This window comes from Aspergillus aculeatus, assembly GCF_001890905.1.
Source record: "Aspergillus aculeatus ATCC 16872 unplaced genomic scaffold ASPACscaffold_9, whole genome shotgun sequence".
Lineage (NCBI taxonomy): Eukaryota > Fungi > Ascomycota > Eurotiomycetes > Eurotiales > Aspergillaceae > Aspergillus > Aspergillus aculeatus.
Window position 1 is genome coordinate 226,648 of NW_017962984.1, and position 25,737 is coordinate 252,384.

At 53.4% G+C, this 25,737-nt stretch overlaps 10 protein-coding genes across 10 annotated transcripts; 8 read left to right on the forward strand and 2 right to left on the reverse strand.

Moving 5' to 3' along the window:
- Positions 1 to 131: 131 nt before the first annotated feature.
- ASPACDRAFT_79066 (uncharacterized protein) lies at positions 132 to 2,006 on the forward strand (the record flags this gene model as incomplete). Its single annotated transcript, XM_020205314.1, has 5 exons — positions 132 to 299; positions 392 to 462; positions 530 to 643; positions 711 to 793; positions 847 to 2,006. The coding sequence occupies 5 exons, from the start codon at positions 132 to 134 to the stop codon at positions 2,004 to 2,006; spliced, it is 1,596 nt and encodes a 531-aa protein (XP_020055463.1).
- A 740-nt stretch (positions 2,007 to 2,746) lies between these two features.
- ASPACDRAFT_79075 (putative carboxylesterase) lies at positions 2,747 to 4,715 on the forward strand. Its single transcript, XM_020205315.1, has 3 exons — positions 2,747 to 3,167; positions 3,240 to 3,587; positions 3,650 to 4,715. Exons 1-3 carry the CDS (start codon positions 2,928 to 2,930, stop codon positions 4,676 to 4,678), a joined length of 1,617 nt encoding a protein of 538 aa, XP_020055464.1. The 5' UTR covers positions 2,747 to 2,927; the 3' UTR covers positions 4,679 to 4,715.
- A 327-nt stretch (positions 4,716 to 5,042) lies between these two features.
- Positions 5,043 to 6,909, forward strand: ASPACDRAFT_43785 (IQ calmodulin-binding motif protein; the record flags this gene model as incomplete). Its single annotated transcript, XM_020201316.1, has 5 exons — positions 5,043 to 5,147; positions 5,213 to 5,299; positions 5,368 to 6,264; positions 6,332 to 6,477; positions 6,543 to 6,909. The coding sequence occupies 5 exons, from the start codon at positions 5,043 to 5,045 to the stop codon at positions 6,907 to 6,909; spliced, it is 1,602 nt and encodes a 533-aa protein (XP_020055465.1).
- A 2,544-nt stretch (positions 6,910 to 9,453) lies between these two features.
- ASPACDRAFT_120261 (uncharacterized protein) lies at positions 9,454 to 12,866 on the forward strand. Its single transcript, XM_020196329.1, has 10 exons — positions 9,454 to 9,640; positions 9,701 to 9,863; positions 9,946 to 10,244; positions 10,306 to 10,580; positions 10,633 to 10,835; positions 10,893 to 11,051; positions 11,114 to 11,211; positions 11,264 to 11,593; positions 11,647 to 11,829; positions 11,891 to 12,866. The coding sequence occupies exons 2-10, from the start codon at positions 9,803 to 9,805 to the stop codon at positions 12,536 to 12,538; spliced, it is 2,256 nt and encodes a 751-aa protein (XP_020055466.1). The 5' UTR covers positions 9,454 to 9,640; positions 9,701 to 9,802; the 3' UTR covers positions 12,539 to 12,866.
- A 291-nt stretch (positions 12,867 to 13,157) lies between these two features.
- ASPACDRAFT_120262 (uncharacterized protein) lies at positions 13,158 to 13,944 on the reverse strand. The gene has a single exon (XM_020196330.1). The coding sequence runs from the start codon at positions 13,888 to 13,890 to the stop codon at positions 13,441 to 13,443; it is 450 nt and encodes a 149-aa protein (XP_020055467.1). The 5' UTR covers positions 13,891 to 13,944; the 3' UTR covers positions 13,158 to 13,440.
- A 903-nt stretch (positions 13,945 to 14,847) lies between these two features.
- ASPACDRAFT_60941 (thiamine pyrophosphate-binding protein) lies at positions 14,848 to 16,786 on the reverse strand (the record flags this gene model as incomplete). The annotated part of the gene is made up of 3 exons (XM_020203611.1): positions 14,848 to 14,943; positions 15,100 to 16,649; positions 16,708 to 16,786. 3 exons carry the CDS (start codon positions 16,784 to 16,786, stop codon positions 14,848 to 14,850), a joined length of 1,725 nt encoding a protein of 574 aa, XP_020055468.1.
- Positions 16,787 to 18,013: 1,227 nt separating this feature from the next.
- ASPACDRAFT_43789 (uncharacterized protein) lies at positions 18,014 to 18,496 on the forward strand (the record flags this gene model as incomplete). Its single annotated transcript, XM_020201317.1, has 1 exon — positions 18,014 to 18,496. One exon carries the CDS (start codon positions 18,014 to 18,016, stop codon positions 18,494 to 18,496), a length of 483 nt encoding a protein of 160 aa, XP_020055469.1.
- Positions 18,497 to 19,244: 748 nt separating this feature from the next.
- ASPACDRAFT_1870208 (zinc-binding alcohol dehydrogenase family protein) lies at positions 19,245 to 20,379 on the forward strand (the record flags this gene model as incomplete). Its single annotated transcript, XM_020197947.1, has 1 exon — positions 19,245 to 20,379. The coding sequence occupies one exon, from the start codon at positions 19,245 to 19,247 to the stop codon at positions 20,307 to 20,309; it is 1,065 nt and encodes a 354-aa protein (XP_020055470.1). The 3' UTR covers positions 20,310 to 20,379.
- Positions 20,380 to 20,851: 472 nt separating this feature from the next.
- ASPACDRAFT_120263 (uncharacterized protein) lies at positions 20,852 to 21,730 on the forward strand. Its single transcript, XM_020196331.1, has one exon. The coding sequence runs from the start codon at positions 20,918 to 20,920 to the stop codon at positions 21,614 to 21,616; it is 699 nt and encodes a 232-aa protein (XP_020055471.1). The 5' UTR covers positions 20,852 to 20,917; the 3' UTR covers positions 21,617 to 21,730.
- A 2,555-nt stretch (positions 21,731 to 24,285) lies between these two features.
- ASPACDRAFT_43793 (uncharacterized protein) lies at positions 24,286 to 25,725 on the forward strand (the record flags this gene model as incomplete). Its single annotated transcript, XM_020201318.1, has 1 exon — positions 24,286 to 25,725. The coding sequence occupies one exon, from the start codon at positions 24,286 to 24,288 to the stop codon at positions 25,723 to 25,725; it is 1,440 nt and encodes a 479-aa protein (XP_020055472.1).
- Positions 25,726 to 25,737: the final 12 nt, after the last annotated feature.

Here is a 25,737-nt window from a genome sequence, read left to right on the forward strand (position 1 = left end):
CTCCCTTCTCTACCCCCTCTCACGTTGCACAACATTCTTACCTATCGGCTGCCCCTCTTCCATCCTTTTCACGGCCTTCGCCGTTTAGGCCTGACTCGAATCCTCACCCTTCCAACTGGCTATCTACAATCATGGCAACGGCGTCTAAAGGTCTCTCCAATTCGCGAAAGGGAGAGGATCTGATCACAGCGACAGGATGCCACCCCCTCGAGATCCCCACGGAAGATCAAGATGGAGAGATGGGCACCCGGCACGACCACACTGATATGACCCGCATGGGCAAGGCCCAGGAATTCAAGGTTAGTAGCTGACAGCTGACCTGCACTGCTCATCTTTCGAGTACCCGTAATGATGGAGCCGATTGGAACATTGACACCATATCTCATCTTAGCGGAATCTCCGACCGCTGGCTGCACTTAGTTTTGCGTCGGTCCTTCAGGCCACCTGGGAATTTATCCTGATGTACGAACGCCTATGCAGCTGTCCTTTCGAAGGCACATCTGATAGTGATACTCTCTCTCTCTGACAGATCGAATACACAAGGCCTTGAGAATGGAGGAATGGCCGGTTTGGTGTGGACCTACGTCTGGACCTTTGTTGGCTTCGGCTTCATCATCGTTTCGCTGTCGGAAATGGCATCCATGTCAGTCACGCCTCTATTCCACAAGGATTTAGGAGATGCGATCTAAGATACCTCGCTGCAAGTATAGGGCTCCCACATCTGGAGGACAATACCACTGGGTTTCGGAGTTTGCCTCCCCACGCTACCAAAAGTTCTTGAGCTATTTGACCGGTCTGCAACACCTCTTACCATTGAGGTATGGTTTGTCTCACTAACTTGCCTAGGGTGGATGTCTGTGCTGGCATGGCAGGCGGGTGCAGCATCTGGATCCTTCCTCACCGGCACTATCATCCAGGGCCTGATCAGCGTACACAATCCGAAATACGAACCCACAAGATGGCAAGGTACACTCTTTGTCTTTGCCATGATCTTAGTGATCTACTTTTTCAATGTCTATGCAGCGAGCTGGATGCCCCGGATCCAGAATGTGCTGCTCGCTCTCCACACCCTCTGTTGGGTGATTGTGGTTGTTGTTCTCTGGGCCATGGCCCCTCGTCAATCTGCCAGTGCTGTGTTTACAGAGATTAAGACATATAGTGGTTGGCATAATGCCGGGCTGGCCCTCATGATTGGACAAATCTCCGCCATTTATGGGTCGCTTAGCTCTGATGCCACAGCCCACATGTCCGAGGAGGTCCGCGATGCCGGTCGTTATGTGCCTCTAGCCATCGTTGGTGGATATTTCAGCAATGGGATCCTGGCGCTCATCACTGTTATCACCCTGATGTTTGCCATGCCATCGGTCGAGGATGCATTGAATGATCCAACGGGCTTTCCATTCATTTACGTGTTCAAACAGGCCGTCTCCACAGCGGGCGTCAATGGATTAACGGCCATCATACTTATCCCGGTCGTCTTCAGCAACATCCTCTTCAATGCATCGACGGCCCGTCAAACGTATGCCTTCGCCCGAGACAAGGGCTTACCATTTGCAAGTTGGATCTCGCATGTGAACCAGAGCTACAAACTACCGGTCAATGCCATCGCACTGTCGTGTATCATCAGCGGCCTTCTTTCTCTCATCAACATCGGCTCCGACACGGCATTCAATGCGATCATATCTCTAAATGTTGCCGCGCTCATGTGGACCTATGCGATCTCAATCAGCTGTGTCATGTATCGCAAGATCTACCTTCCTGATACACTACCGCACCGCCGCTGGAGTCTAGGACGACATGGTCTGTGGGTGAATTCCACGGGCCTGGCGTATGTTCTCTTTGCGCTATTCTGGTCATTCTGGCCCCCGGAGATCCCGGTCACCTTGAAGAACTTCAACTGGAGCATCGTCCTATTTATCGGAGTGTTTCTGATCAGCGTTGCGATGTACATATTTCAGGGAAGGTGGGTTTACAAAGGGCCTGTTGTGGATGTCAAACGGTTGTGACTCGTCTTGGTCCCTTGGAGCGATCGCTTGGAGCATCTTCTTGGTGCAGACACTCTGCTGACTATTTTCGGACGATACTATTCATGAGAAACAACTTTCCAACATGGGTGCATCGGCATTACGCGGATTTCCAAGCAGCGGGTATTGAATTGTGCGGGGATGGTGGTTCACGTGCTTGTGTGCCTTGCTAGATAGAGTATTGCTGTTGACTTACCCCTCACTTCTAACATCTACGCCAATCAATCGACGCGCTGCCTCGGGCCAACTATCTCATGTTCAAGCTGAAATCGTAAGAACGATCTAGGCTGTTGTCTCTCCCATTATGGGATATAATGCTACGATCACTCAAGCTTACAGGCCCCTTGCGGTATCCGAAGGTTCACCCACCCTCGGTAAATGCGGGAGCGAAACCCGGGACCCTCTATTTAGCCTTAAATCCTTTGATGAAGTCATCAGGGTCGGGCCTTGAATCTTCGGGCCAACAATAGCACAACCTGATACTTGTGCCGTCATTTAAAGCTTATATTTCAATGTATTCCAATTGGTCGTCCTTCGAGCCCAATTACCCTTTCCAGATGACATTGTTTGCGCAGGATTGGGGTCCATTCGCCTCCTTCCGGTCTATTTCCCCGTTTCAATCTCCTTTCAATTAAGCCGAACCCCTCGCATGTCTAGACGTTCCGATTCCTGGATAATTGAGCCAGTCCCCCCACAATGCCTGCAGAGTGCTTTACGGCCGGCAAAACTCTTCGGTCTGGTAATTTAGCTCTTCTGCACACCCCGCACGATGCGGGAAAAGTGGTGATGCTGACGAAGAAGCGGACAGCTACATAAAGTCAACCCGATGGTGGAGCATACGTCGCAACAGAGTGCGCTGTTCCCTTGGCCGTGCAAACCTAACAGACGTTCTTCAACAACAATATGAGGCTTCTTGTCTTGTTAACCTTCGTCTCCCAGATTGCTGGCGCATTACCCAGCTCTGCGGATGGCGCTTCAGCTCCCACTGTTGACCTTGGGTACTCCAAGTATCAAGGTACCCGTCTCGCGGGAGGAGTAGATCAATTCTTGGGTATGCGCTATGCCGCTCCTCCCTTGGGAGATCTTAGATTTCGAGCGCCTCAAGATCCCGTGACGAATGCCACATTACAGACGGCCACTGAGGTATATTCCACTTCATTCACTGCATCCAATTCATGGCTTGGCTCTTTCACCGGTACTAATCGAGAAAGTTAGTATGGGCCAATTTGTATTGGTGTCGATCAAGACAATTCCCCCGCGGACTGGACGGAGGATTGTCTCTTCATCAACGTTTTCAAGCCTTCGACAGCTACGCCACAGTCGAAGCTGCCTGTATGGTTCTTTATCCAGGGCGGAGGGTACGCACAGAATTCCAATTCCAATTACAATGGCACGACTGTGGTGGAGGAATCTGGTCGCGGACTGGTGTTTGTCACGCTCAATTATCGCGTCGGAGCGTTGGGCTTCCTGGCTAGTGAAGAAGTGCGGAAGCACGGTGACTTGAATGTAGGTTTGTTGGATCAACGCAAGGCTATGCATTGGATCAAGAAGCATATTGCATCAGTACGTACCCCGTGTTTCCCAGGCTATCGCGGGGCCCGCGAATTGAGACTGACAAAGAATAGTTTGGCGGAGATCCAGACCATATTGTGATCCACGGTGTCTCTGCGGGCGCAGGATCCGTGGCCTTCCACCTCACGGCGTTCGGAGGAAAGGATGAGAAGCTATTTGTGGGCGCTGTGGCTGAATCGTCGTTCTGGCCCACCCAGCGCACGGTCGCAGAGATGGAATTTCAGTACGAGCGGTTTGTCAATGACACTGGCTGTTCCAAGGCGACGAATTCTCTTCAATGTCTCCGAGACCTCGACATCGCGACCATCCAAGGTGCCAATACAGCTTCACCCTTCCCAGGAGGCAGCAGTAGCCCCCTTCCCGACTGGTACTGGCTACCGGTGACCGATGGCAACTTGGTTCCGGAGCTTCTGTACGATGCCTTCAAGAAGGGGAACTTCATCAAGGTCCCGGCACTGGTGGGTGACGACACGGACGAAGGCTCGAATTTCGCCTACAACGCTAGCACTCGCTCTGAAGTGTCACAGTTCTTCAAGAACAACTACCCTCACCTGACCGCGGCCCAGCTGGACAGAATACTGGAGGCCTATCCGCAAACTAGCCCGATACCCAAACATGGAGCCTGGTTCCGAACCTCGTCCGATGCTTATGGGGATGCATGCTTCACGTGTCCCGGTAACCATTTGACCGCATCCGTTGCCAAGCATCTCCCGCACTCGACGTGGAACTACCGAGTTAATATCCTCGATCAGTCGAACCTAGCTGGCGGCATAGGAGTCCCGCATACTTTTGAGCTACCAGCCATATTTGGTGCGGGCAGCACCGGGGCGCTCAGTAGCACGTCTTCGTATCTCAGCTACAATGCTGAGATTATACCGGTGACCATGCACTACTTTATCAGTTTTGCTATGAAGCTCAATCCGAATCTTCTCCGATATAGCGGTGCGCCGGAGTGGAACACCTGGGGTAGTGGGTCACGTCTGCGGTTGCAGACGAACAGCACTGCGATGGAGGAGGTGCCTGCATTGTCGGTGCAGCGCTGTCAGTTGTGGGAGGATTTGAGTGGCACAACCGAGGTTTAAGTGGGATGCGACGTCTAGAGAATTCGTCGTCATAGACAAACGTAGAACATCTCTGCACATGTTCTTCAACTTCTTCAATACAACTTGATGCGAAATGCATGGCATATTATTTTAGGCTTTATTACTTCCATTCTGGATTCTAAACAAGGTGTTATCGGATGCTTGGCGCTCGTAATGGGAACGCCTCCAAATGCCAATCTCTCAGCCTTACGTCGCGACGATCTCCTTTTTGTCCCGTGTTTGTCCCGTTTCTTTTCTGCCATCTTCCTTCCACCTCTCGGTACTTTTGCTGAACTTCTCTAGTTCTGAGATACTGATACTTATACTTACACTTCACAACTCGTTCCACATCCAGTAGGTGAAGATGAGTGCAGAGACCATAATTGCAGTTCCCCCGCCGCCCGACCAGCCGAACCCCACCGACCGTGACGTCACCGATAAGGAGCAACACGCCGCCCAAACAATCCAGGTTTGACTGAACTTCAATTCCCACAAATATCTTTGTCTGCGTCGCTGACCTTCTTCGTTACCAAGCGAGTATATCGGGGCTATCGCACGCGGAGAGAGTTACGCGGGCTTGGACTCTCGCAGCACTCACAGAACACATCGCGACTGATCGAGGTAAAATCCCCCCGACCGCATTCCCCGCCTCTTATCCCCGTCGTCGCTGACCCAACCGTCCTCAACAGGCCGTCAAAGAAGCCGAATGGCGTCAAATCCACCGACCTTCCGCGCCCGAAGACAAGAGCGATCTCGACAGCGCTGCCCATGCGCGTAAGAACTGGCTCCGCGCCGTCAGCGTCGCCAAGCGAGCCGGGGGTGACGATGACGACGACCTCCTGCCCGCGCTCCCCGACGAGCCCGCCTCAACCACAACCTCCGCCCAGCATGAGTCTCGCACCTCCACCAGTGCCAGCAACAGCCACGGGCCACAGATTCACCACGACCTCCCCGCCGGCACGACCGCCAAGATGATGGACCTCCAATACTTCCTGGAGATGGTCGACCTGAAACACCGCCACGGCAGCAATCTCCGCGTCTACCATATGTACTGGAAGACCTCGCCCACGCAGCAGAATTTCTTCTACTGGCTCGACCACGGCGAGGGCAAGGACCTCGATCTCCCGCAGTGTCCGCGCGAGAAGCTCGAGCGCCAGCAGGTGCGCTACCTGAGCCGAGAGGAGCGCATGAACTACCTCGTGACCGTCGACACGGCGGGGCGGTTCCGCTGGGCGAGGAACAATGAGCTCGTGTGGACGGACAGTAAGCGGTTCAAGGATAGTCTGCATGGCGTGGTGCCGATGGAAGAGAACGCGCCGCGGTTCAAGGGGAATGATGCTGCTGCCGATGGCGAGGCGTCGTTTGGGGCATCGTCGTCGTCGTCGTCATCGTCCTCACTCTCGTCGCTCTCGTCGTCAGACTTCAGTACCACGGACCGTGTGCATGATGATACGATCGGGAAGCATGATACCGATCAGTACAAGGCGGCCAAGGTGGCGAAGAAGTTCGTGCACACCACGCCGGCGACGATGTTGAATGCGCTAAAGGGAAAGTCGTCCAAACGAAAGGAGGATATGTGGATTTTCGTCAGTCACCCCCTTTTTTCTAAAATTGTATCGCATCACAGCCATTGACGGGGTCTTACCGATGCAGGTGGCCGATACCTCCTTCCGGCTCTTCGTCGGCATCAAAGAGTCCGGTGCATTCCAGCACTCGTCGTTTCTCCGGGGCGCCCGCATCGCGGCCGCCGGGCTGATCAAAATACGCAATGGCCAGCTGCGGAGTCTGGCACCTCTCAGGTAATTTCAACACAACCCTTGACAATGTCCGACCGACCGGAGTGAAGAGCTAAACCCAACCGTAGTGGCCACTACCGCCCGCCCGCCGCCAACTTCCGCGCCTTCGTGCACTCGCTGCAGGACCAAGGCGTCGACATGTCAGGCGTTTCCATCAGCAAGTCGTACGCCGTGTTGCTCGGCATCGAGGGCTACACGCGCACCAAGCACAAGGTTCGGGCGCTGCACGAGAAGGCAGATGAGGCGAAACACAAGCTCCTGCGCAAGCGGAGGGAGAAGGCCGAGGCGCATGAGCGCGGGGAGGAGACGATCAACAAATCCGATCAGCCAGGTGATGGGGTGCAGGCGAGTGCAGGAGGTGCCGAGGTACAGCCGCAGCATAAGCCTCGCACGATGAATTTGCCTATTCGGCAGAAGTCCTTTCCGGCCGCGTGAGGGTTCCTTTTCTGTTTGTGGGTTGTGTACGCTTTATTTATTATGGCTTACTTCCTTATACGATACTCTTTATACCCCTACTTAGTAATAATACAGGGCTTGATATTCTAGACACGCTTCTGGTTGCAATGGTTATTCTCTGCGCGTGGCCACTACGGAGGATAGGTGGTGGCTTATGCTAAGCATGAACTTATTTTAGTGACCATCTCTGTAGATTAGCTCTTTTTTGTCTGATCAGAAGGAGATTTGCCAACGTATCCTGGATTGGTGGCCAGTTCAGTTGATAGCAAATTCGCAAGATATATACTTTGCGAGTCCTTTGGCTAGACAACTTAATTCCACTACCGTGCCTACGGAGCAAGGTCCACTATCCTTCGCAATCGTATGCCTCGATTTGACTTCTAATCCAGCAATTACTACAAGACACCAAGACTTCCTTGCTCTTCACTTAGACTCAAATGACAGTTCAGGATTTGTCGACTGATGCCAGGCATGGGTCTGGCGGCCAGGTCACGTGTCTCATCCGGCTGAGGAAAAGGGATCAGTTCCGCTTCCACCTGGGATGTTTGTTTTCCACAAACTGGATCGTACAGTACTCGTCAACATCCTAGCGACAATCCAACAGTCAGGTCCTACCCGAGATTAAGACTTTTCTCTCTTGCCACGGTGGATCTTGTCTACATACGGGAGTTAAAGAAAGCAAAGGGGGAGATGATTTTAGCCGGTGGGTCTCCATACGTGTGTGTGTGTGTGTGTGCTCTTGTCTGGCCTCGAGTTCCGTTGGATCTCCACTGCCTGGAATGTTGGCTGACTCGATCCAGTAATTTCTGTGTGCAACGGCTGCAAGGCCTTTGCTTTTCCGAATCAGCACTTCACAGCTTTTCAGCCTGAAGAAGGCTTCAAATCTGATAACTACGATTATGTCTCTGTGATAACGCTGTACCCTGATCAGCATCGGGGTCCATGATATGCCCATATTCAATTCAATATTTCACACTGAATGCTCCGACCAGCGCACGAACACCTCAAGGGGTGAAGCATGTGTACGAGAGGGGTAATCTGAGACATGGCCGGCTAGTGCCTACCTAGAAGGGCATTGGAGCCGGCGTAACCTGGTCGGCCGATGTAACCCATCATCCTAGAAGCAAGGAGATGGGTCTTCTCTGTGCCACTTGGCTCGACTAGTAATGGTTTCTTCTCCTTGTCGGGAATGTCGAAATGATCAATCACCGCGTGGTGTGCAGCTGTCATGATCGTTCCAGGTTATCTGATCGACCGCCTTGCGTTTGGGCCGGCCATTTCAAATCTTCCTTGCAGCTGGTTCGCTTCCTGGCATTCACTAACAACTCGAGCTTCCTTATGCCACCTGGAAGCCATTGCTCCGGATGATACGATGGGTCGCGCTATGGAGCTTAATCGAGTTCGGCCATGTCCTCGCCGGTGGATCATGGCCCTTGGCCGGTGAAGGAGAAATTAATCGCGCAGTAATGTAATAGTTGACAACCAAGCGCGGAGTCCATCAACGCTTGGCAGATGATAAGCCTGGCCAAGAGGACGAGCCGGGGAAAGTCATTGCTTTGCACAGCTCCACGACGTGCGTCCTTTCCGGACTCTTATCGCGCTATGCTGAAGAAAGGTGCACCTTGCGAGATTATCTGATCCGCTGGGACCATATACGTAGACGACAATTATGGATTTGCTGCGACTTCGCCCCGCTGGCTCCCCACCTCAGCCTTATGTCCCCAAATGGCTCGACAAGCGTTTCTTGATCTGCGCTGGATCGTATGGCATTAAAAAAATCTGCTCAGCCCTACGCCTTGTAAGGCTGAAGAGCGGCATCAAATTCACAGGGACTTTTTTGTGTTGTGCTCGGGTGATAATCTTTGACATTGGCGGGATCTGATAAGAACACAGAAAACCTAATGCAGTTTGTTGTCCCTTCCAATGGTCTGATCGGCTCGCTACCACGACTACAATCACGCCGTGGAGAAATTCGCAGCACGGACGATTTGAGTCGAGTTATCTTATGCGGCACCACCTTGTCATTTCCGAACCTATTCCGGAGGGTCCGGTGGTTTGGAACGTCATCCTCGTCGATAATCAATCAGATAATATGGCAATTTAGTTGCTGAGATCAGCTGCACAACGGAATTGTCGTCTTTGATTCGACGTTTCCCCTCCACCGAGACCCTCACCTGCAAAACTAGTCTAGAATGCACCCACGGGCGAGGGGAGGGCCGTGGCTGACCACCTAACCCTTTGGCCCGTATCCCCCTCATGATCGGGACAAACTAGCCGAACGCTTAGCCGACCACATTCCAGCACTGGCCGAAAGGTGGATACGGACCGCACAAGAACATGACCGCACAATCAGGCAGACACTGTTCCTCAAACACCACAAAACATGAACAGAGCAGAAGAAGAACGATGATCCTGCGGATAATATCTCTTGGGGAGAGGATGGATGTGCGAATGGTGTGAAAAATGTAACTTTCCCAACACGAGACACTAGAGCCACCAGAGCTCCACCTTGGCTAGGCAGCCGTTCTTTTTTCACCCTGAATTCATAAGGCTAGGTAGGGCTGAACCAAGTTACGAGCCAAGTCGGACAGAACCCGGGCCCACTCTACCCTTTGCCCCCCTGGCAGCGCGTGCTGTGATGACGGTCGGATGTTGTGGGTGGTGAAATGGGAAAATCTGGTCAAGCCACTTACCCGGGTCCAGCTGTTAAGTATCGCCTCCCCCCTGGCACGGCGGAATCTTATCTGATGGAAAATATCTGATCGATCAGATAATCTTGTTGCACTTCGCCGTCGCTCTAGCGGAATTCTTTTCCCACCCCATTGGGGCAGAAGTCTGGTCCTCCGCCCCTTACTGAATTTCCTTCGCGAAAATGGCCACCGATACGAAAGGGATGGAAAAAGAGGTGTATGCGGTGGAAAATGATGACAAGGGTGCGTCCCCCCCCCTGACAGGATGTCTCTGCGACCGTCCGCTTGCATCCAGTCCTAGTGCTGACAGCAACACCCTCTCCAGCCGAAGTGGAGTCGCAGACCGAGGTGTTGAGAGCTGCTGGCATTGGCATCTCCGAGGATGATCCGACTGAGCCGGTTCTGACCCTGCGCATGTGGGTGCTTGGGGTCGGCTTCTGTATCGTTGCCAGTGGCCTCAACACCCTGTACACCCTCCGCAATCCGTCCATTACGATCTCAGCCACCGTCGTTCTTCTTCTTGCATACCCGTTAGGAAAGCTTTGGGAAAAGGTCATCCCTGCTTGGAACGTGCCTCTGGGAGCGTGGAGTTTTAACCTGAACCCGGGCCCATTCAACCAGAAGGTGAGTGTCTCTTGTATCACAGCTACTCGGGTAGGTTGCGTTAACACTCGTCTGCGCTCAGGAACATGTATTGATCTATATGATGTCGAATCTGAGTATCTACGTCCGTTTAGGCGCGGATGTTCTCACCGAACAGCAGAAATTCTACGGGTATAGTGCGGGCTGGGGTTTCCAGATGCTGATTACATTTGGAACCTTCCTCATCGGATTCTGTCTGGCTGGGTTCTTCCGTGCTCTTGTGGTGGAGCCTCGTGAGCTGGTTTGGCCTGGCGTTCTGAGCTGCACTGCTCTGACGACAACCCTGCATCAAGTAGGCCAGGGGGACGTTCGAGGACTGTAAGTGAACCTCGGTTCGCTTAGAGAATGACAACTAACCAACCGATACTAGAAACGCAACTTGGAAGATTTCGCGGTACGGGTTCTTCAGCCTTGCATTCTGTATCTCCTTCTGCTGGTACTGGTTCCCGGACTTCATCTTCCCGGCGCTGAGCTACTTCACCTTCCCTTGTTGGATTAATCCCAAGAGTACGGTCGTCAATCAGCTGTTTGGTATGACGAGTGGCATGGGACTGTTGCCGATCACCTTCGATTGTAAGTTCCGCAGCCATTGATCCTGTTTGAGCAATCCTTACCTGTAGTATCACGCAGGGAGTCAGATCTCGTATGTCGGATCCCCTCTGTTGATCCCTTCCTGGGCCATCATCAACGTCTTCGCGGGTCTGGTCTTTTGGATTTGGATTGTGGCGGTCGCATGCTACTATTCCAACGTCTGGTATACCGGTCATCTACCCTTCCAGAGCTCGTCGGGTAAGCCGTCTATGTTTCACGCAACCTGGGATGTTTCAGCTAACGAGGGATTTGACTTCCAGTGTACGACAACACTGGCGCCGTGTATAAAGCATCCAAGGTCGTCAGCGCGGCGTCTGGATACAAGCTAGACTTGGCAAAGTACAAGGCTTACTCGCCGGTAAGTGGGGACAGAGATAGCGTTATCGTAACACAGCTGACAAACCTGAAAGGTCTATACCCCTGTCACCTACGCCCTGAACATGTTTGGTTTGTCCTTCGCGACACTGAGCTCGCTCCTCGTGTGGACATTCCTTGAGAAGCGCGATGTCATGACGGCTGCGGCTCGAAGAATCCCCAAGCTGGTCCGCCAGTCCTTCTCCAGCGAACAAGAGGAACCGGAGAAGATCGGCGCGCATGCCCGTGTGCCGACGTGGTGGTATCTCTCGACCGCCATTGTCGCGCTCTTTGTGACTATTTTTGCCGTGGAGTACTGGCGCGTCGAGCTGCATTGGTATGGCGTTCTGCTGGCGTGTGCCGTTGCCATGGTGTTCTACGGACCGGTAAGTTGATTCCTTGCACTGGCCTCTAGACTTCATCCTAAACTGTGCCATAGTTGGCTCTGGTGTATGCGACCTCGAACCTGAAGATCAACATCGATATCCTATGCCGGATCATCGCGGGGTTCGTCTTCGAGAACCGCATCCTCGCCAATATCTGGTTCTTCGACATCGGCTACATCACAACCATCAAAGGTCTCTACTTCGCCCAGGACATGAAGCTAGGAGATTACTGCCACGTATTTGCCCTCCCTTTCTCCCCACCCTAAAAGGAACACCCCCAAATCTGACAACCCCTAGGTCCCACCCCGCAAAGTCTTCTTCGTCCAAGTCGTCGGCATGATCGCCGGCACGCTCAGCTCCGTCTGCGTCCTGAACTGGGGCCTCGGCCACATCGAAGGCGTGTGCACAACAACCGGGGTCAACGGCTTCACCTGCCCCTACTCGCGCACGCACTTCAACACCAGTCTGATCTGGGGCGCCATCGGCCCGCGCAATTTCTTTAATAATGGCATCGGCTACAACCGCCTCCTGTACTTCTTCATCATCGGCGCCATCCTCCCGATCCCCGTGTACTACCTCCAGCGCCGCTACCCCAACTCCCTGTGGCGCCGGGTCCACGTTCCACTGTTCCTGGGCGGGCTGAACTACCTCCCGCCCGCGACCGGCACTAACTACGGCAGCTGGGCGGTCGTCGGGCTGACCTTCGGCGTGCTCATCCGCAAGCGCCTTTACCAGTGGTGGTACAAGTATAACTTTGTGCTCAGCTCGGCGCTGGATTCGTCGGTCTCGATCGCCGGGGTGGTCATCTTCTTTGCTATCTTCTACAGTGGGGCGTCGGCGCATTTTAGTTGGTGGGGAACGGAGGTGTATAAGGATACGTGTGATTATAAGGGGTGTGCGTATTTGCCGATTCCAGAGGGCGGGAAGTTTGGAGTTGGGGTGTAATGTTCCGGAAAAGGGGTGGGGATGGGTTGATAGGGAAAAGATGTGAGATGCATCTTGTTCATGCCAGCGTTTGTGCGTGTGGAAGCGTGTTTGTGCTGCGTTTGCTTGACCTTTGTTGTTCGAGATGCACGCTCTGCAAATATCGTGGAGGTATGAGCAATGGCAAACGCTTTGTTATGTAATGCTATAATACATTTGTTGATGCGAGCATGATCCCAAGGAAGGGAATCGGTTTTGTTCTCCGATTCATCTCGAAAGATAGACACCAAGCCTTGGTAGTGACTAGATCTATGGGCAACAATTAACTGCAGTCTTGAGCTGACCGGATAGATACATCTCCTGCTCTATTGGGGAGGCCAATTCGGCATGACGTTGCTCTTCGCATCTATAAAATAGACCTATACTGCGCAAAAATTGCTTTGTACATAAGACAAACAAGAATAAGCCCCAGTGCATACGACCCCAGGGTGTGGAAAACAGAGCTTCCCTTCCGCCCAACCGTACAGAAGCCAGCTATTAGACGCGGCAATTGCCTCTTGGAGAGATTAATACAAGAACGCGAAGCTGGAGAGTCATGTGGCTCATTCCCCACCCTCCATTAGAGCCTTGAGTGCCTAATCCCCCATAGCAGCCTATCGTACATCTTCTTGCGCTGCCCAGTGCAACTCGTACATGCGCCGATAGTAACTTGCATCCGCCTCTCTATCTTACTTGGGGGTGTCGGCAGCTCTAGAGCAGAGTGGGTGACATATCCCGATGGCGCTTAGCTGCATTCCGGCACACTTGTTGTCCACTCGATCCTCGCGGCAGATATTACATTTCTCACTCGTCTGGTATATGCAGCCTTTGTTGGGTATAGCAGCCATCATGGTAGCAGAACGTGTTGGCCCGCGTTGCCGTCGTCAGGATACTACCTTATCCAGGTTGTAGGTCACCAACCAGTCGCCGGCCGGCTCATGCTCCGGTAGTTCGAGGTCCGGATTGTGCCGGTTCATGCCTCTGGCAAACAGCACCCGCGCATAGTGGGGGTCGAACACGAAGGTCGTTTCACCAGTCACCCTGTTCTTCACTTCGGCCGTCGCCTCCATCTCGTCAATCGCGATGTACTCGTCCAGTTGCGGCACGGAGGCCTTTTCGATTTGGAGCTTGATATGCTGGGCCGTCTCCGGGTCGAATCGGGTGTCGATGAAGTATAGGGCGTTGGTGCCGGCTGCAGCCACGTAGGGGGTATCTGGCGCCACAACCTGGCGGCCTAACACGGTTTCAATCACCTCCGGAACATAGCTACTGTTATGATATTCCTCTTGGAAGTTTGGAGAGCCCTCACATGGTCGGAACGGGTTCAGAAGCATGGTGATCAGTGGGAGTGGGAAGCGCATCGTTAGGATCAGGGTAGGAATAAGGAGAAGGGAAAGTGGATTATAATTACTGCCACCTTGATAAGTCCGTGTGGGCGGAATTGTATCATGTTTCTGTCAGTGGCGTGGGAGTTCCGGGTCATAGCATTGAGGATCACAGGTTCTGCGCACCAAACAGTCCCACTAGTTCGAGTTATCAAAGCTACACCAGGAACAATTGGTCACTGCATTGCTATGACAATGCTACCGTTACAGCCTCGGCAATGTTGAAATGAGGGGTCAATTGTCAAACGTTGCTGCCTATGTTGAGTTGTGCTTGTGGGGCTCATTGCTCAGGAAGAGATTATCATGCTATTTACTTGTAATATAGATGATAGCAGGGCTTAAAAGACGCTTCCCGATCCAAGTATAACCCACTACAACACGTGCAGCTCATGAATGATTCTTCCGAATTCAAGTGCAAGAGAGGAATCTTAAGACGAGACATGATAAGATAGTGTGATAAGCAAGGGTAAACTTGGTATGCTGTATTAACCCTCTAAAAGTATACTTATCTCATACTTCCACCGGAGCTCCGAAGACTTGGCAAGGATTGTTATTTGTTGCCCCACCCTGGACCTGGTACTATGAGAGCCTAAGACCTATTTGGCCCGGTACCCTGAGCTTAGCTTTCACTTTTAGTATATCTGTAGACTAGACCCGGAGACATTTTCTTGCTCCCCCACTTCCTGAGATTTCGTGCTTCTCCCCGCTGTCATTCTACGCGGCTCTATGAGATCTGATGGATGGTCATTTCGCGACAAAAGAAATCTTGATATTGCTTCTATAAACCTTTCCCTTTGGGCGGCTACACAACGAGTTCGCCGGGTTATGTCTGGTACTCGCTAGTGATGCATAGCAGTATTACCAGCCAGGTGATAGAAGTATGAGGACAAGGGGACCATGTCTAATCTACATCCCATAGCTCTCGTCCACTGGCGGGCTATCGAACCTTCGGAATGAACTCTGTAACAGCTCTCTATACAACTCGGCATTTCCACCAATAATCTATAACCCATCGCGCAAGTCACAATGTTCGAGTCAGGACTATTTGAGTTCGCAGAATGAGACCACTTGTCGCAGCTTGCTGGCGACACGAACCTCCAACAAAGCGGCCGACGTTGTTTGTAACAGCCAGGAGAGTCTCCCCGGCAAGTCACTCACTGATGAACAAATTCTCGCTTGAACGCCCATTGCCTCCGCCAAAGCATCAAAGCGGGGGTTAGACTGATGGGAATGAGAATACCGTTTGTCACAGTTGGTTGATTGCCACTCCGTGACCATGCCTTGCTCCTGATTATTGAAGATGACCACTTTGACGTCGACGCCCGCCTGCGAAGCGGAAAGCAGTTCCTCCATCGTCATACAGAAAGAGGCATCGCCATCGAGATCGATGACTAGGGCATCCGGACGAGCGACCTTGGCGCCAATAGCTGCTGGAAGACCAAACCCCATTGTGCCCAGGGAGCCTGAGGTAATGATCTTCCGCTGCCTAGTCCACCGTAGGAATTGCGTCGCCCACATCTGGTGCCGGCCGACCCCGGTGGTGATAATCACCGGCCTCGACTGGCCTTGGAGCTGGCGGTCCAGCTCTTCGAGGACTGCTTGCGGCATGATTTGTTCTCCTCCATCCTCCTGTTCGTACTTGAATGGATAGAGCCCCTTCCATGTGGATTGCTGCCCCATCCAACCTGGTCTAGACGAGCGACGGTAGACCTGTGGCAACACCCGAGAGATCGCATCACCGACGTCGCAGGCCACAGCCTCCCCGGCGGGGATGACGTGGTTCAAGTGCGGTTCGTGAATGTTAATCTGGACCACGCCTACTCTTTCCGCCAGCAACGAATTCCTGGCCTTCAGGGCAAACGCCTTGGGAGTCCTGACTACCCGATCGTCGAGTCGCGCGCCGAGGACAAGCAGAAGATCTGCTTCCTGGATTGCTAGATTCGCGGCTGCCGACCCGTATTGGCCGACCATCCCCAGAGATTTTGGATCTTCCTCGTTAAAGCACCCTAGCGCGGGGAGTGTGGTTGTCACTGGGATCGTGGCCGTCTGGGCCAGTTCGTTGACCATCTCCGCTCCACGCGGGGACAACACTACCCCCTGGCCGGCGAGGATCACCGGTCGCTCGGACTGGCTGATCATCTCTGCAATCGTTGCTACCTGCTCATCCGTCATCCTCAGAGTCCCCGGGGCCTCTCCCCACACGCTCGGCTCGCCAGGAAGGGGAAGGGGAAGACTCATCATGGCCCTGTGCATCTCACTTCGGTCCAGAGACGCAGTAGAGATATCCCTCGGGAGGACAACCACCACCGGACCCGGTCGACCCCGCCCCGCGGTGCGAAACGCCTCCACCATGATGAAAGGCAGAGCCTCGACGGAGGTGACGGTGAAGCCGGCCTTTGCGCACGGCCGCATGATTTGTTCAGTCGGGATCTCCTGGAATGCGTTCGTGCCGAGATCCTGCTGCGAGACCTGCCCGCAGAAGACCACCAGAGGAGTACTGTCCATGGCGGCGTCGAGGACCGGGGTAACCATGTTGGAGGTGCCGGGACCGGAGGTGACTAGGACCACGCCGGGCCTTTGGGCGGCACGGGCGTAGCCCTGCGCCATGTGGCCGGCCCCTTGTTCGTGACGAGGCAGCACAAAGGTGAAGTACGGGGACTGGTAGATCGCGTCGAAGATCGCGACGACCGCCGCGCCATTGTACCCAACTGGACATCATATACACCCACTTAGCACGTTATTTCGGAAACATCGGGTCTTACTCACAGACGGCTTTCACCGCGAGCCGATGCAGCATCTCATGGAAGATTTCGGCCCCGGTGATGGGCTTTATGCTGGAACCCATGTTCTATTGCTTGTGCTGGTTTAGGAAAGAACGACGTTGCCGGTTGTTCTCCTCGCGCACTGGAAAAAGTAGAAACACTGATGTTTCATGCCAGTCATCTATCCATCCATGGGAACTATATAGAGATATCTCTGTCTGTCTCTCTCTTTATACCCGCTCGAGGCATCCGCTGCTCAGTGTTCTGCTAATGAGTCCTAACGGTGACAGTGGGAAAGAAGCGCATGTCACCAGCCGCCTTTGGCTGTGAGACCCAGGCTTATTCACTTTGAGGCTCAGTTGATGGATTACGAAGGTTGAACCCGCATGGATACGATAGTGGCGGACAAGGTAGGGCTCCGCCACCGCGGAATTCTGGCCGGCAGTATTCTTAGCGGACCTGACCAAGCGCCCAGTCCTTCTTCCCAAGCGTGGGATGCAAACAGTAGCCCTCTTGCAAACTAATCTAGCATCTTCTCAAAGTCAAGAATCCATATCTCTCCTATTCTAAGACATCGCGCAGTGGTCAAAGGACCGTGTAGCCCTCTTTGGCCCCAATTATTCTCGTGGGCTTTCTTCGTGTTGGTCGTATTCCGGAGGAGAGGATGTAGCCAATGGGCCAAACTGGTCCTCAGGTTTGTGGGATTAGAGCGGGTAAGGTAAGACCGGAAGCGGGAGGCGGCTACTGTGCCTGTTCCTGTACGCTCTGCGAACTGCGCACTCTGTCGATGACCGGAAGAGGGGGAAGTCCGTAATGCCAATGGAGCAGGGGCACATTCTCCCCATTCCCAATATTTTGGGCACGGGGAACAAACCGCCACGCCAGTATAGATGCCGCGCCTTTGCCTCGATCTCGTGTTGAGTGTCCTAGTGCTGACTCGGGGTGCGAGATATGGCGCGGCATATAGCGATCTGCAAATGCACTTAGTGCTTATCAACCTCCCGGGAATTGAGTAAAGAGGACGCGGAAGGCAATCCGCGCTGACATAGGGCCCGGCCGACCTCTGCTATCCTACTTAGCCGGGAAAACAATATATCAAAGATACGATGGGTAAAGGGAAGTCGAGTTCAAGCGAAGCAAAAGCCATAGTATTCATTCAGATTTCCATCTACCTCAGTCATTCCCTAGTGTCGGCGAGTGATCGGGAAAAAGACCTTCGTTGGGAGGGCCAGATACATTCACCGAGTCCTGTTGCTAATGTTCATTTCGCGAACTAAAGGAAAAGGGAAATCTCAATCATCCATACAGCAATGGGGTACCCAACCGCGCAGGACATCCATCGGCTCTTCCTCCACCTCCGCAACTATCCAACGGGCCACGATCAATTCTTTCTCGCGGCGCCGGAGGACTCGACATGGCAGATCACTGGGCAGCATCCCTTCTCCGGGTCGTGGACCAAGGCCTCCTTCCTCGCCGAGATCTGGAGCTCCAACTCGGCGCTGATCGCGGCGCCGGGCCCTTGTTTCATCATGCCCCGGGGCGTGGACAGTATTGTCTGTGACGGACGGGGCCGCGCGGCGGTCGAGCTCCGGTCAGTCCACACCGCCACCAAGGACCTGGGCTTGAGTTACGACCAGGAGTACTCGTGGCATTGCGAGTTTGATGCGAGCGGGACACTGCGGGCGGTTCGGATCTATCTGGATTCGATTCATGCGGAGAAGGTGCTTGTGGCGGAGAGAGAAGCGCAGAAGGCGAGGGGGGACTCTGTGGTATCATCGGGGGTGAAGATTTGAAAGTGCAATGGATCGAGCTCATCCATGCGACGCATGAAACGCATATTCCCCGCGGGAAACGTTCCAGACATACTCTGTAACAACTTCAGGTCCTCTCGTTCAACCTGAGGCTAAGCGTCTACTACCTACCATTCAAAACTTGTTCATCTCCGCTTAGGCTTGGTCTCTTCTTCGTCATACTTCCCTCCGATGGTGACGGCGGATTTCAAGATAATGTTATGTACATACGCACTTGATGTACCGGGCAATCGAAGAATGTACGCGAAGAAGGAAATCTTTCCTTGTTGTTATGAGATTTGACATTTGAACAGTGTCAGTGCAGCTGGCCCAACCGTGATTATGTCCTTGGCATGGATCACGCGGGTCACGACAGTTTTGGCGAATGATTCTTGTATCACGCACGCCATTGAGCACGTCAGATCTTATTTTCGAGGATTATAATCCAATTGAGTCAGAAGGAAGGATTTAGATCTCGTGTAGGATGATGAAAGATTCTACTAGAAGTACGATTGTATAATCAATCACGCAAATCATGATCCTATGCCGATTGGTAATCACGGGCGGGCACAGATTGATAATCACGGCTGATGCGGGGTGCCCCGCTTCTATATAAGAAGAACAACTCACCCCACCAGATGACATATTCCAGCAAGAAGCTTACCACCTCAGTCCAAAAGAATTATCAAAACATCTCTGCACTACGACTCATCTATCTTCATATCTCCGATAACCTAAGACTACACACCAAATGTCCCAACAAACCCAGACCGCGCTGCTGGTGACGGAAATCGGCAAGCCGTTGACCAAGGGCACGCGGCCCATCCCCGAGCCCCAGGCGAACCAAGTGCTGGTGAAGATCACCGTGGCTGGCCTCAATCCCCACGACGCCAAGTCACGCGACTACGGGCTCTTCATCCAGGAGTCCCTCCCCGCCGTGCTCGCCGCGGACGTCGTCGGCGTCGTCACCCGCCTCGGGCCCAACGTCACCCGCTACCAGGAGGGGGACCACATCGTCGGCCAAGCGGGCCTGACCCTCGCCGACAGCAACGACACGGCCGGACTGCAGGAGTACGCCATCCTCGACGCCCGCTACTCGGCCAAGGTGCCAGCTGGCTTTACTGACGCGCAACTCGCCACGCTGCCGACCAACCTGGTGGCCCCGGCCGTCGCCCTGTTCGACGCGAGCGCGTTGGGGATCCCAGCACCCTGGACAACGGCTTCCCCTGACTTCGACCACCACGCCACCTCGCTCCTAATCATCGGCGGCGGCTCCAACACGGGCCGCTTCGGGATCCAGCTGGCCGCGCTGGCGGGCATCGGGCGGATCATTGTTGTGGGGAGCGCGCGCAGCGCGGCCGAGGCGCAGCGCCTGGGGGCGACGCACGTCATCGATCGCGCTGACAAGTCCGGCGCTGAGATCGCGGCGGAGGTGCGTGCGATCGTCGGAGATGATCTGCTCTACGTCTACGACGCGATTAATCCGCCTGAGAACCAGTATATTGGGGTTGAGGCCCTGTCGAATACCCACAAGGGCAAGCTGGCTCGTCTGCTCCCCACAGGCCCCGTGGACGAAACCAAGTTGTCTGCGCCCAAGCCGGCAGGCTTTGAGACGTTGAATGTGTTCGGCCTGTCGGCGGTGCGGCCGGCGACGACGGCACCGCTGTGGGAGCACGTTACCGAGTGGGTGGAGGCCGGGAAGCTCGTCCCCACGGAATCGTCGGTCATCGACGGGTTGGATGTAGATGCGGTAAATCGGACGCTAGACGGCTATTCGAATGGTTCCGTGAGCGGACATTGGCAGATTCGCCTTTGAGTGGCGGGGAGAAAGGTGTGTCTGGAGAACATGCACAGTTCGGTAGAGTCAAAGATGCGGTTTACATACGGTCACAATTCTGTATCTCTTTAATTTTGGAGATAATTTTCATATGATAATATAATGTTTATCAGTTTCATCACGCCATACCATCGTGGGTTCGTATTGGAGCATCGTCTTCAGGGGATATATTGTCGATATCGGAAAGAGGCGATGCTCTAGCTACCATTACCAAGTACAAGACAAGTAGCCCTAAGGAACCTACCTCCCTCCTTTGCTTCTTGCTTTCGCCGACCATTCTCTCTGGTCACGTGAGGGCAAGCCATGTAGATGCAGGGCATCTCTGGGGGCAGCTGCCATGGCACCCTTAGCCCACGGATTTTGGCTTGTATTCGGGGTTTGCCGGTAAATCACGACCAATACATCTGAAAAGTATCAAATTAAACTATCTGGTTATTTAGCCGACTTGCTTAGCGCTTGTGAAGTTGTTTCTGACTAAGCCACTACAAAGAATGACTCACTGCAACAAGGAAACAATAATTCCCTGACTCTTGCCATTCTCTGAATTTTTTTCCAATTACATTACGATCGTACAAGTCACACCTAGAATGGAGTCCTCCCTCAGCCGTACACAATCAGTTCACATCTCCCTCATCTCATATGGCCATGCTAATGGGCCTGTGGTACAACAACCTCGGGAGGAGGCCCGACATCACCAAACCTTAGCCTACAACATTCGACACTTGCCCAACCCACCCCGCCATCTGCGGGTTAAAGCAACCGGCCTGTCCCGGCGGTTGCAGAAGGAGTTCCTGCAGAATGATGCGGTCGAGGCCTTCTTGGTCAAGGTCCAACGCGACATAGTCATTACAGTCGAAGAAAGCTGCGCACAGCCGCTGTGTTCCACAGCGCAGGAAGGAATTCACGAGGGGGCCTCGCAGACTGATACGCCCCAAACTGTGGATGATCATTCCAGGAAAGAGCCCGGCGTCGACGGCACAGAGGTCGTGATCGTGGTGACAATATGTTGCGAGGAGGGCCGTCATCGGAGTGTGGCGTTTGTGGAGGAACTAGCCCGACGGCTAGCTACCGTAAAAGATGGGGATGGTGTTTTGCAGCGCTGGGTATTGAATGTGGGCATAACACATCGCGATATTGAAACTCGCGAGGATTGTGAGCAACCTCAGGGTCGGGGCAGGCGTCCAAACAAGGGTCAGGCACAGACTCGACAGCGAGAACGACGACAAAAGGGAAATTGGTTTGGATCGCGGCTTGAAGACGAGGATAACACGGACCAGATTCATTGATTGTATAGTAAATCAATTGATTTGTGCGATATAGAGGCTACACTATGTACATCACCGGGTGCAGCCACGATCCCTCTGAGCGGCTGAGCTGCGCCTGGCAGAATGTCGCCGCAGCCATGAGCAAGTCTTTTCGGGATTCCGTGTACATGGCCAATCCCGCCGCGGCGGCGATGGCGTCCGGGAGAGTCTAGATCAGGGTGGACTTTGTGACCGTGCGGTGGCGCTGGATCGTCCTGCCCCTGCTGTTCTGGGGCCTGGGGGGGTACCCTAGTGCTCGGTGCGCTGTGCAACAGCCGGTGCGCGCGCGTGCCGCTCTGGCGAAACGATATCTTACCCTTACTGTACCTCTATCGGGGTGACGAACGGCAGCGTGAGAAAGACGGGATGTGGTTGTTACAAGCCGGTGGTGGTGGCGGCGGCGGCGGAGGAGGAGGAGATGTCGGGCGAGCGAGTGAGCCTGGCTTGGCGAGACTCTACGAGGAGAACAGTCGAGTCCGTCCGGATCCATGGGGAGATGGCATGGTGTCCGATGACGCACCTCTAGCGCCTTGGATACGTTCACTAGGCTCTGTGACCCACAGAAGGCAACGCGTTCAGACAACAACTTTTCGATACGAAACGCTGTTCAAAGAGAAGAATATACTCAATAGTTTGTCATGGGATTGCGGAAGTAGATCTAATGATCTAAAGCTATCGAAGCCAGTGGGTTCAATGGCTGCTGCTGAGGGCAGACGTAGCATCATATAAAGCAAGTGATAGAGGAAAAGGGTCATAAGAGCAGAGCATAGTTTAGCTCTAGCACTCAGATTGAACACTGTTTGTGAAAAGGCACGGGCCGACTAATAAAAGAAGACTCAACGAGCAGGTTACGAACCACACTTAGGGGGCTCAAAGATCAATTGGGAGATCTGTAGGTACAAAGCAAACAGGACTAATGTGGAGGTATTGGAGAGTAAGAAGCTCTGCGATGAGCTGTTGCAGCTCGCTGGGTAGTGTGCTACATCCCATAGAGTCGGTGTTATGCTTAGAGGTGAGAAAGAGACAACGGGAAGAGAGAGACGGCAAACGGCAATAGTCAAGGGTGATGATGATGAGTTTATGTCGGATGTTTGTGCCGTCTGTCTGACTTGTACAACTGTTGTCAACTTAGCCCTGAGGTAAACTGCTGATATATCCAGAGTCATGCTTACCGGCGCTGAAGTATGCAAATGCCTCTAAGACTGATAGAGTCTGAGTTTTAAGAACCACAAAAACGTCAAGAGCCGTTTGGAAAGCTTGCCGGCATTTTACACCGCGTTCGCCTGAGTCTCAGGATTGTTCGCCAGATCGAAGCATTTGTCCCATAGGTAGGTATCCTTGTTGTAAGAGGTCAACTCATATCCTCTTGAACATTCAAAAACTGTTTAGTGGTGTGTTATAGTGGTGTTGCAAGGTATACCTGGAAAAGGCAGCGAAAGTAAGAAAGAGGAACGTGAAACTAGAACACTGCTGCCGCCGAAATACCGGCACGGTGTGCATAGCTCTTGACGTCGAAGATAAAATCCATATACTCGCCCTGAATTCCGGTAAAGCTGCCAGGGTTATCTTCGTCAATGGAGCTACCCCAGATGGGCTCATAATCTCCGTCTGTGTTGATCTTGGGCAAAGAGCCCGGACAAAGAGTCAAGTCATCTCTTGTGAACTCTTCGATTTCTTCCGTCATGGTTTTCGGATTATCGTCACGCTTATCCCCGGCGGGAATGGGCAGCATGTCAGGAAATACCACACTACCGTTCACGACGGAATCCATGGTCAGCGGTGGTGTTTAGCCATCGTCAAAAACAGATTTACTCCTAGCTGAGGCGAAGTCACCGGACCCCTCGACTTTAACCAATTAATTCTTATTACAGCAGCCGACGATGTCAAGCGCGTCGTTTTGTAGACCGCCAAAAAGTTGTTTCGCAAAGGCTGCCTGTATTAAGTGCCCAAACCTGTCGTTGATCGTCATTTAGTACTTCAGAAACCCCAAATCAACATCATTAGAGAGATCACTCGGAGACCGGTAACATGACGGTAGGCTGGGTTTGTCTCATATGGGCACACCGGCTGAACAGTGCCTTGGACCACTGCTCTGCCCACACGAGAGTGGTTTTATGATTTTTTCCCAACTTGATTCAGTGTACCCGTCCATACTATTGCGCTTGTGGTAGAAGACAAAGGCAGATCCCGGAAGAGCAACCGACGTGCACGTCCCTACAAGGCCAACGCAAACCTCATCAGATCTGCTCTGCTAGACTGTTCTGAGGGAGAGCATCACTACTTATATAACGTCCCAATACAACATACCTATGTTCCTGAGGTCTCGCCAGCGAAGGTGAATTGAGATTCAGATGTGTTGGCACCGACTCTAGAACCAATCACTACCCACTGTGAGAGCAGAGTCGTTTCATCGATAAGGGCTCCCTTGATGCTGATAGGCATGCAAGGGATCAGGGCAGTCACGTGGTGTCCAGGCATCTCCTGTCGCTGCCTACGCCAGGCTTCACTGAAATATGTTTAAAACATGGCTGATGGTTTCGTCGTGTTCATCAGCCACCTTGTGCTACATTTCAATAAGGCCAGCCTTCTGTAATCAGCAATCCAAATTACCAGTTGCGGGGCGTGTGGAGGGTCAACTAACTCTGCTCATTATGGATGTTCCACCGATCCTACGACTTCCAACAGAGATTCTAACTTGCATTTTCGAAAACGTGGCCTCCAGCTACTACGAGACTTGCAGGGTCCTGCGGAAGTTTACGTTAGTCTGTCGTCGCCTGGCGCAGATCGTACTTCCTCTGTTATATCGTGACGTGTTGGTCAGGGTGGCGGCCGGCAGAGCCCTAGAAACTCTGTTCGCCGTGCTACAAAAGCGGCCGCTATACCGTGAAAATGTTAGAGAACTTGTGATTCAGATGGACGATTACATCGATATCCACAGACGCAACTTCTATATTACGTGCGATATCATCACCTGTGTCACCAATGTCAGAGCCTTGACCTTTTGTGGGGGCTGGGAGCGTTACCCAGACCAAACATGGGGCCTGGTTCACCGGGCATCTCGGAGCATGCCAGCACTGGAGAGTTTGTCTCTAAGCCGTATGGGGACAGGCCTTACCGTGCGGGACATACTTGACACTCTGCAGATGCCCAGTCTGCGCCAACTGAAGCTTGATGGAATTGCATTTCAGACTGGGGGGCGCACTGCGAGTGCAGAACGAAGGGCGAACAGGCCCTCCTGCCTACCGAATATCACGAAGGGCACTGCTCAGTTCTCCACCCTCCATATTCAGGACTACCAAGATACGTCCGCGGCCACCCAAGAGCTGATTCTCTGGCCTAAGGCCTTGATCCATTTCCACGCCGTGCTCTTGCGAGGAAGCAGTCCGGAATTCGAGATTGATCTCTCGATGCTTAGCACATGGCTCTTTGCCCACAAGGACACTCTGCAAACCATCCACATCGGATACATTGACAATCTGCATCCAGGCAAGCTCTTCCAGACCAGGGGGTTTGTCGCCTTGGAGCGCCTGACGCTGCCTTGGTGGCAGGTCCAAGGATACGTTAGGTGGCAGCAGGAGGACGAAGGAGACCTGCCATTCGTCTTCATGCCCGCCCACGCGGACGCCCTTCTTTGCGCGCCCCGTCTCACGACCCTCGAACTGGGTTATGGCCTGAGTCCCTACGGTGTGGATTCCTGTGACACGTTCGGGGAGGTCGAGGCCCGCTGGATCCGAGAATTGGCCCACGCGGCACAGGCCAGACAGGCCGCTCTCCGGATGATCCGCGTCGGATACATGCCGGAGCCGTGTTGTCTCGAAGAGGTTCTGGAGTATCCGTGGGATCGTCTAATCCAACTCCGGGAGGATCTCCGACCGTTGGGAATCAGATTGGAGTGGGATGAGCCGTCGTTCTCGGAGGAGGAGTGGATTCAGGCGCGTATGCAGGCCTCCCCGCCGTGGGGGGCGATGCGTGGGAGTGAAAGTCCTCCGCTGGATGATGGGATGTTGTTTGATTGCGGGCTGTCGAAGGACGGTGAGCCCAGTGTGGAGGAACAGGAGGCCTGGGAGTACGCTCACAAGGCAATCAGATAGAAGAAATAGCTG

Excerpts from the sequence above, each read along its gene's own strand:
- ASPACDRAFT_79075 (XM_020205315.1), top strand. The coding sequence starts at position 2,928 with ATGAGGCTTCTTGTCTTGTTAACCTTCGTCTCCCAGATTGCTGGCGCA. Across the intron at positions 3,168-3,239 it reads CATTACAGACGGCCACTGAG|TATGGGCCAATTTGTATTGG; the intron begins GTATATTCCACT and ends CGAGAAAGTTAG. Across the intron at positions 3,588-3,649 it reads TCAAGAAGCATATTGCATCA|TTTGGCGGAGATCCAGACCA; the intron begins GTACGTACCCCG and ends GACAAAGAATAG.
- ASPACDRAFT_120261 (XM_020196329.1), top strand. The coding sequence starts at position 9,803 with ATGGCCACCGATACGAAAGGGATGGAAAAAGAGGTGTATGCGGTGGAA. Across the intron at positions 10,581-10,632 it reads CAGGGGGACGTTCGAGGACT|AAACGCAACTTGGAAGATTT; the intron begins GTAAGTGAACCT and ends AACCGATACTAG. Across the intron at positions 11,594-11,646 it reads CCATGGTGTTCTACGGACCG|TTGGCTCTGGTGTATGCGAC; the intron begins GTAAGTTGATTC and ends ACTGTGCCATAG.
- ASPACDRAFT_120262 (XM_020196330.1), bottom strand. The coding sequence starts at position 13,890 with ATGCTTCTGAACCCGTTCCGACCATGTGAGGGCTCTCCAAACTTCCAA.
- ASPACDRAFT_120263 (XM_020196331.1), top strand. The coding sequence starts at position 20,918 with ATGGAGTCCTCCCTCAGCCGTACACAATCAGTTCACATCTCCCTCATC.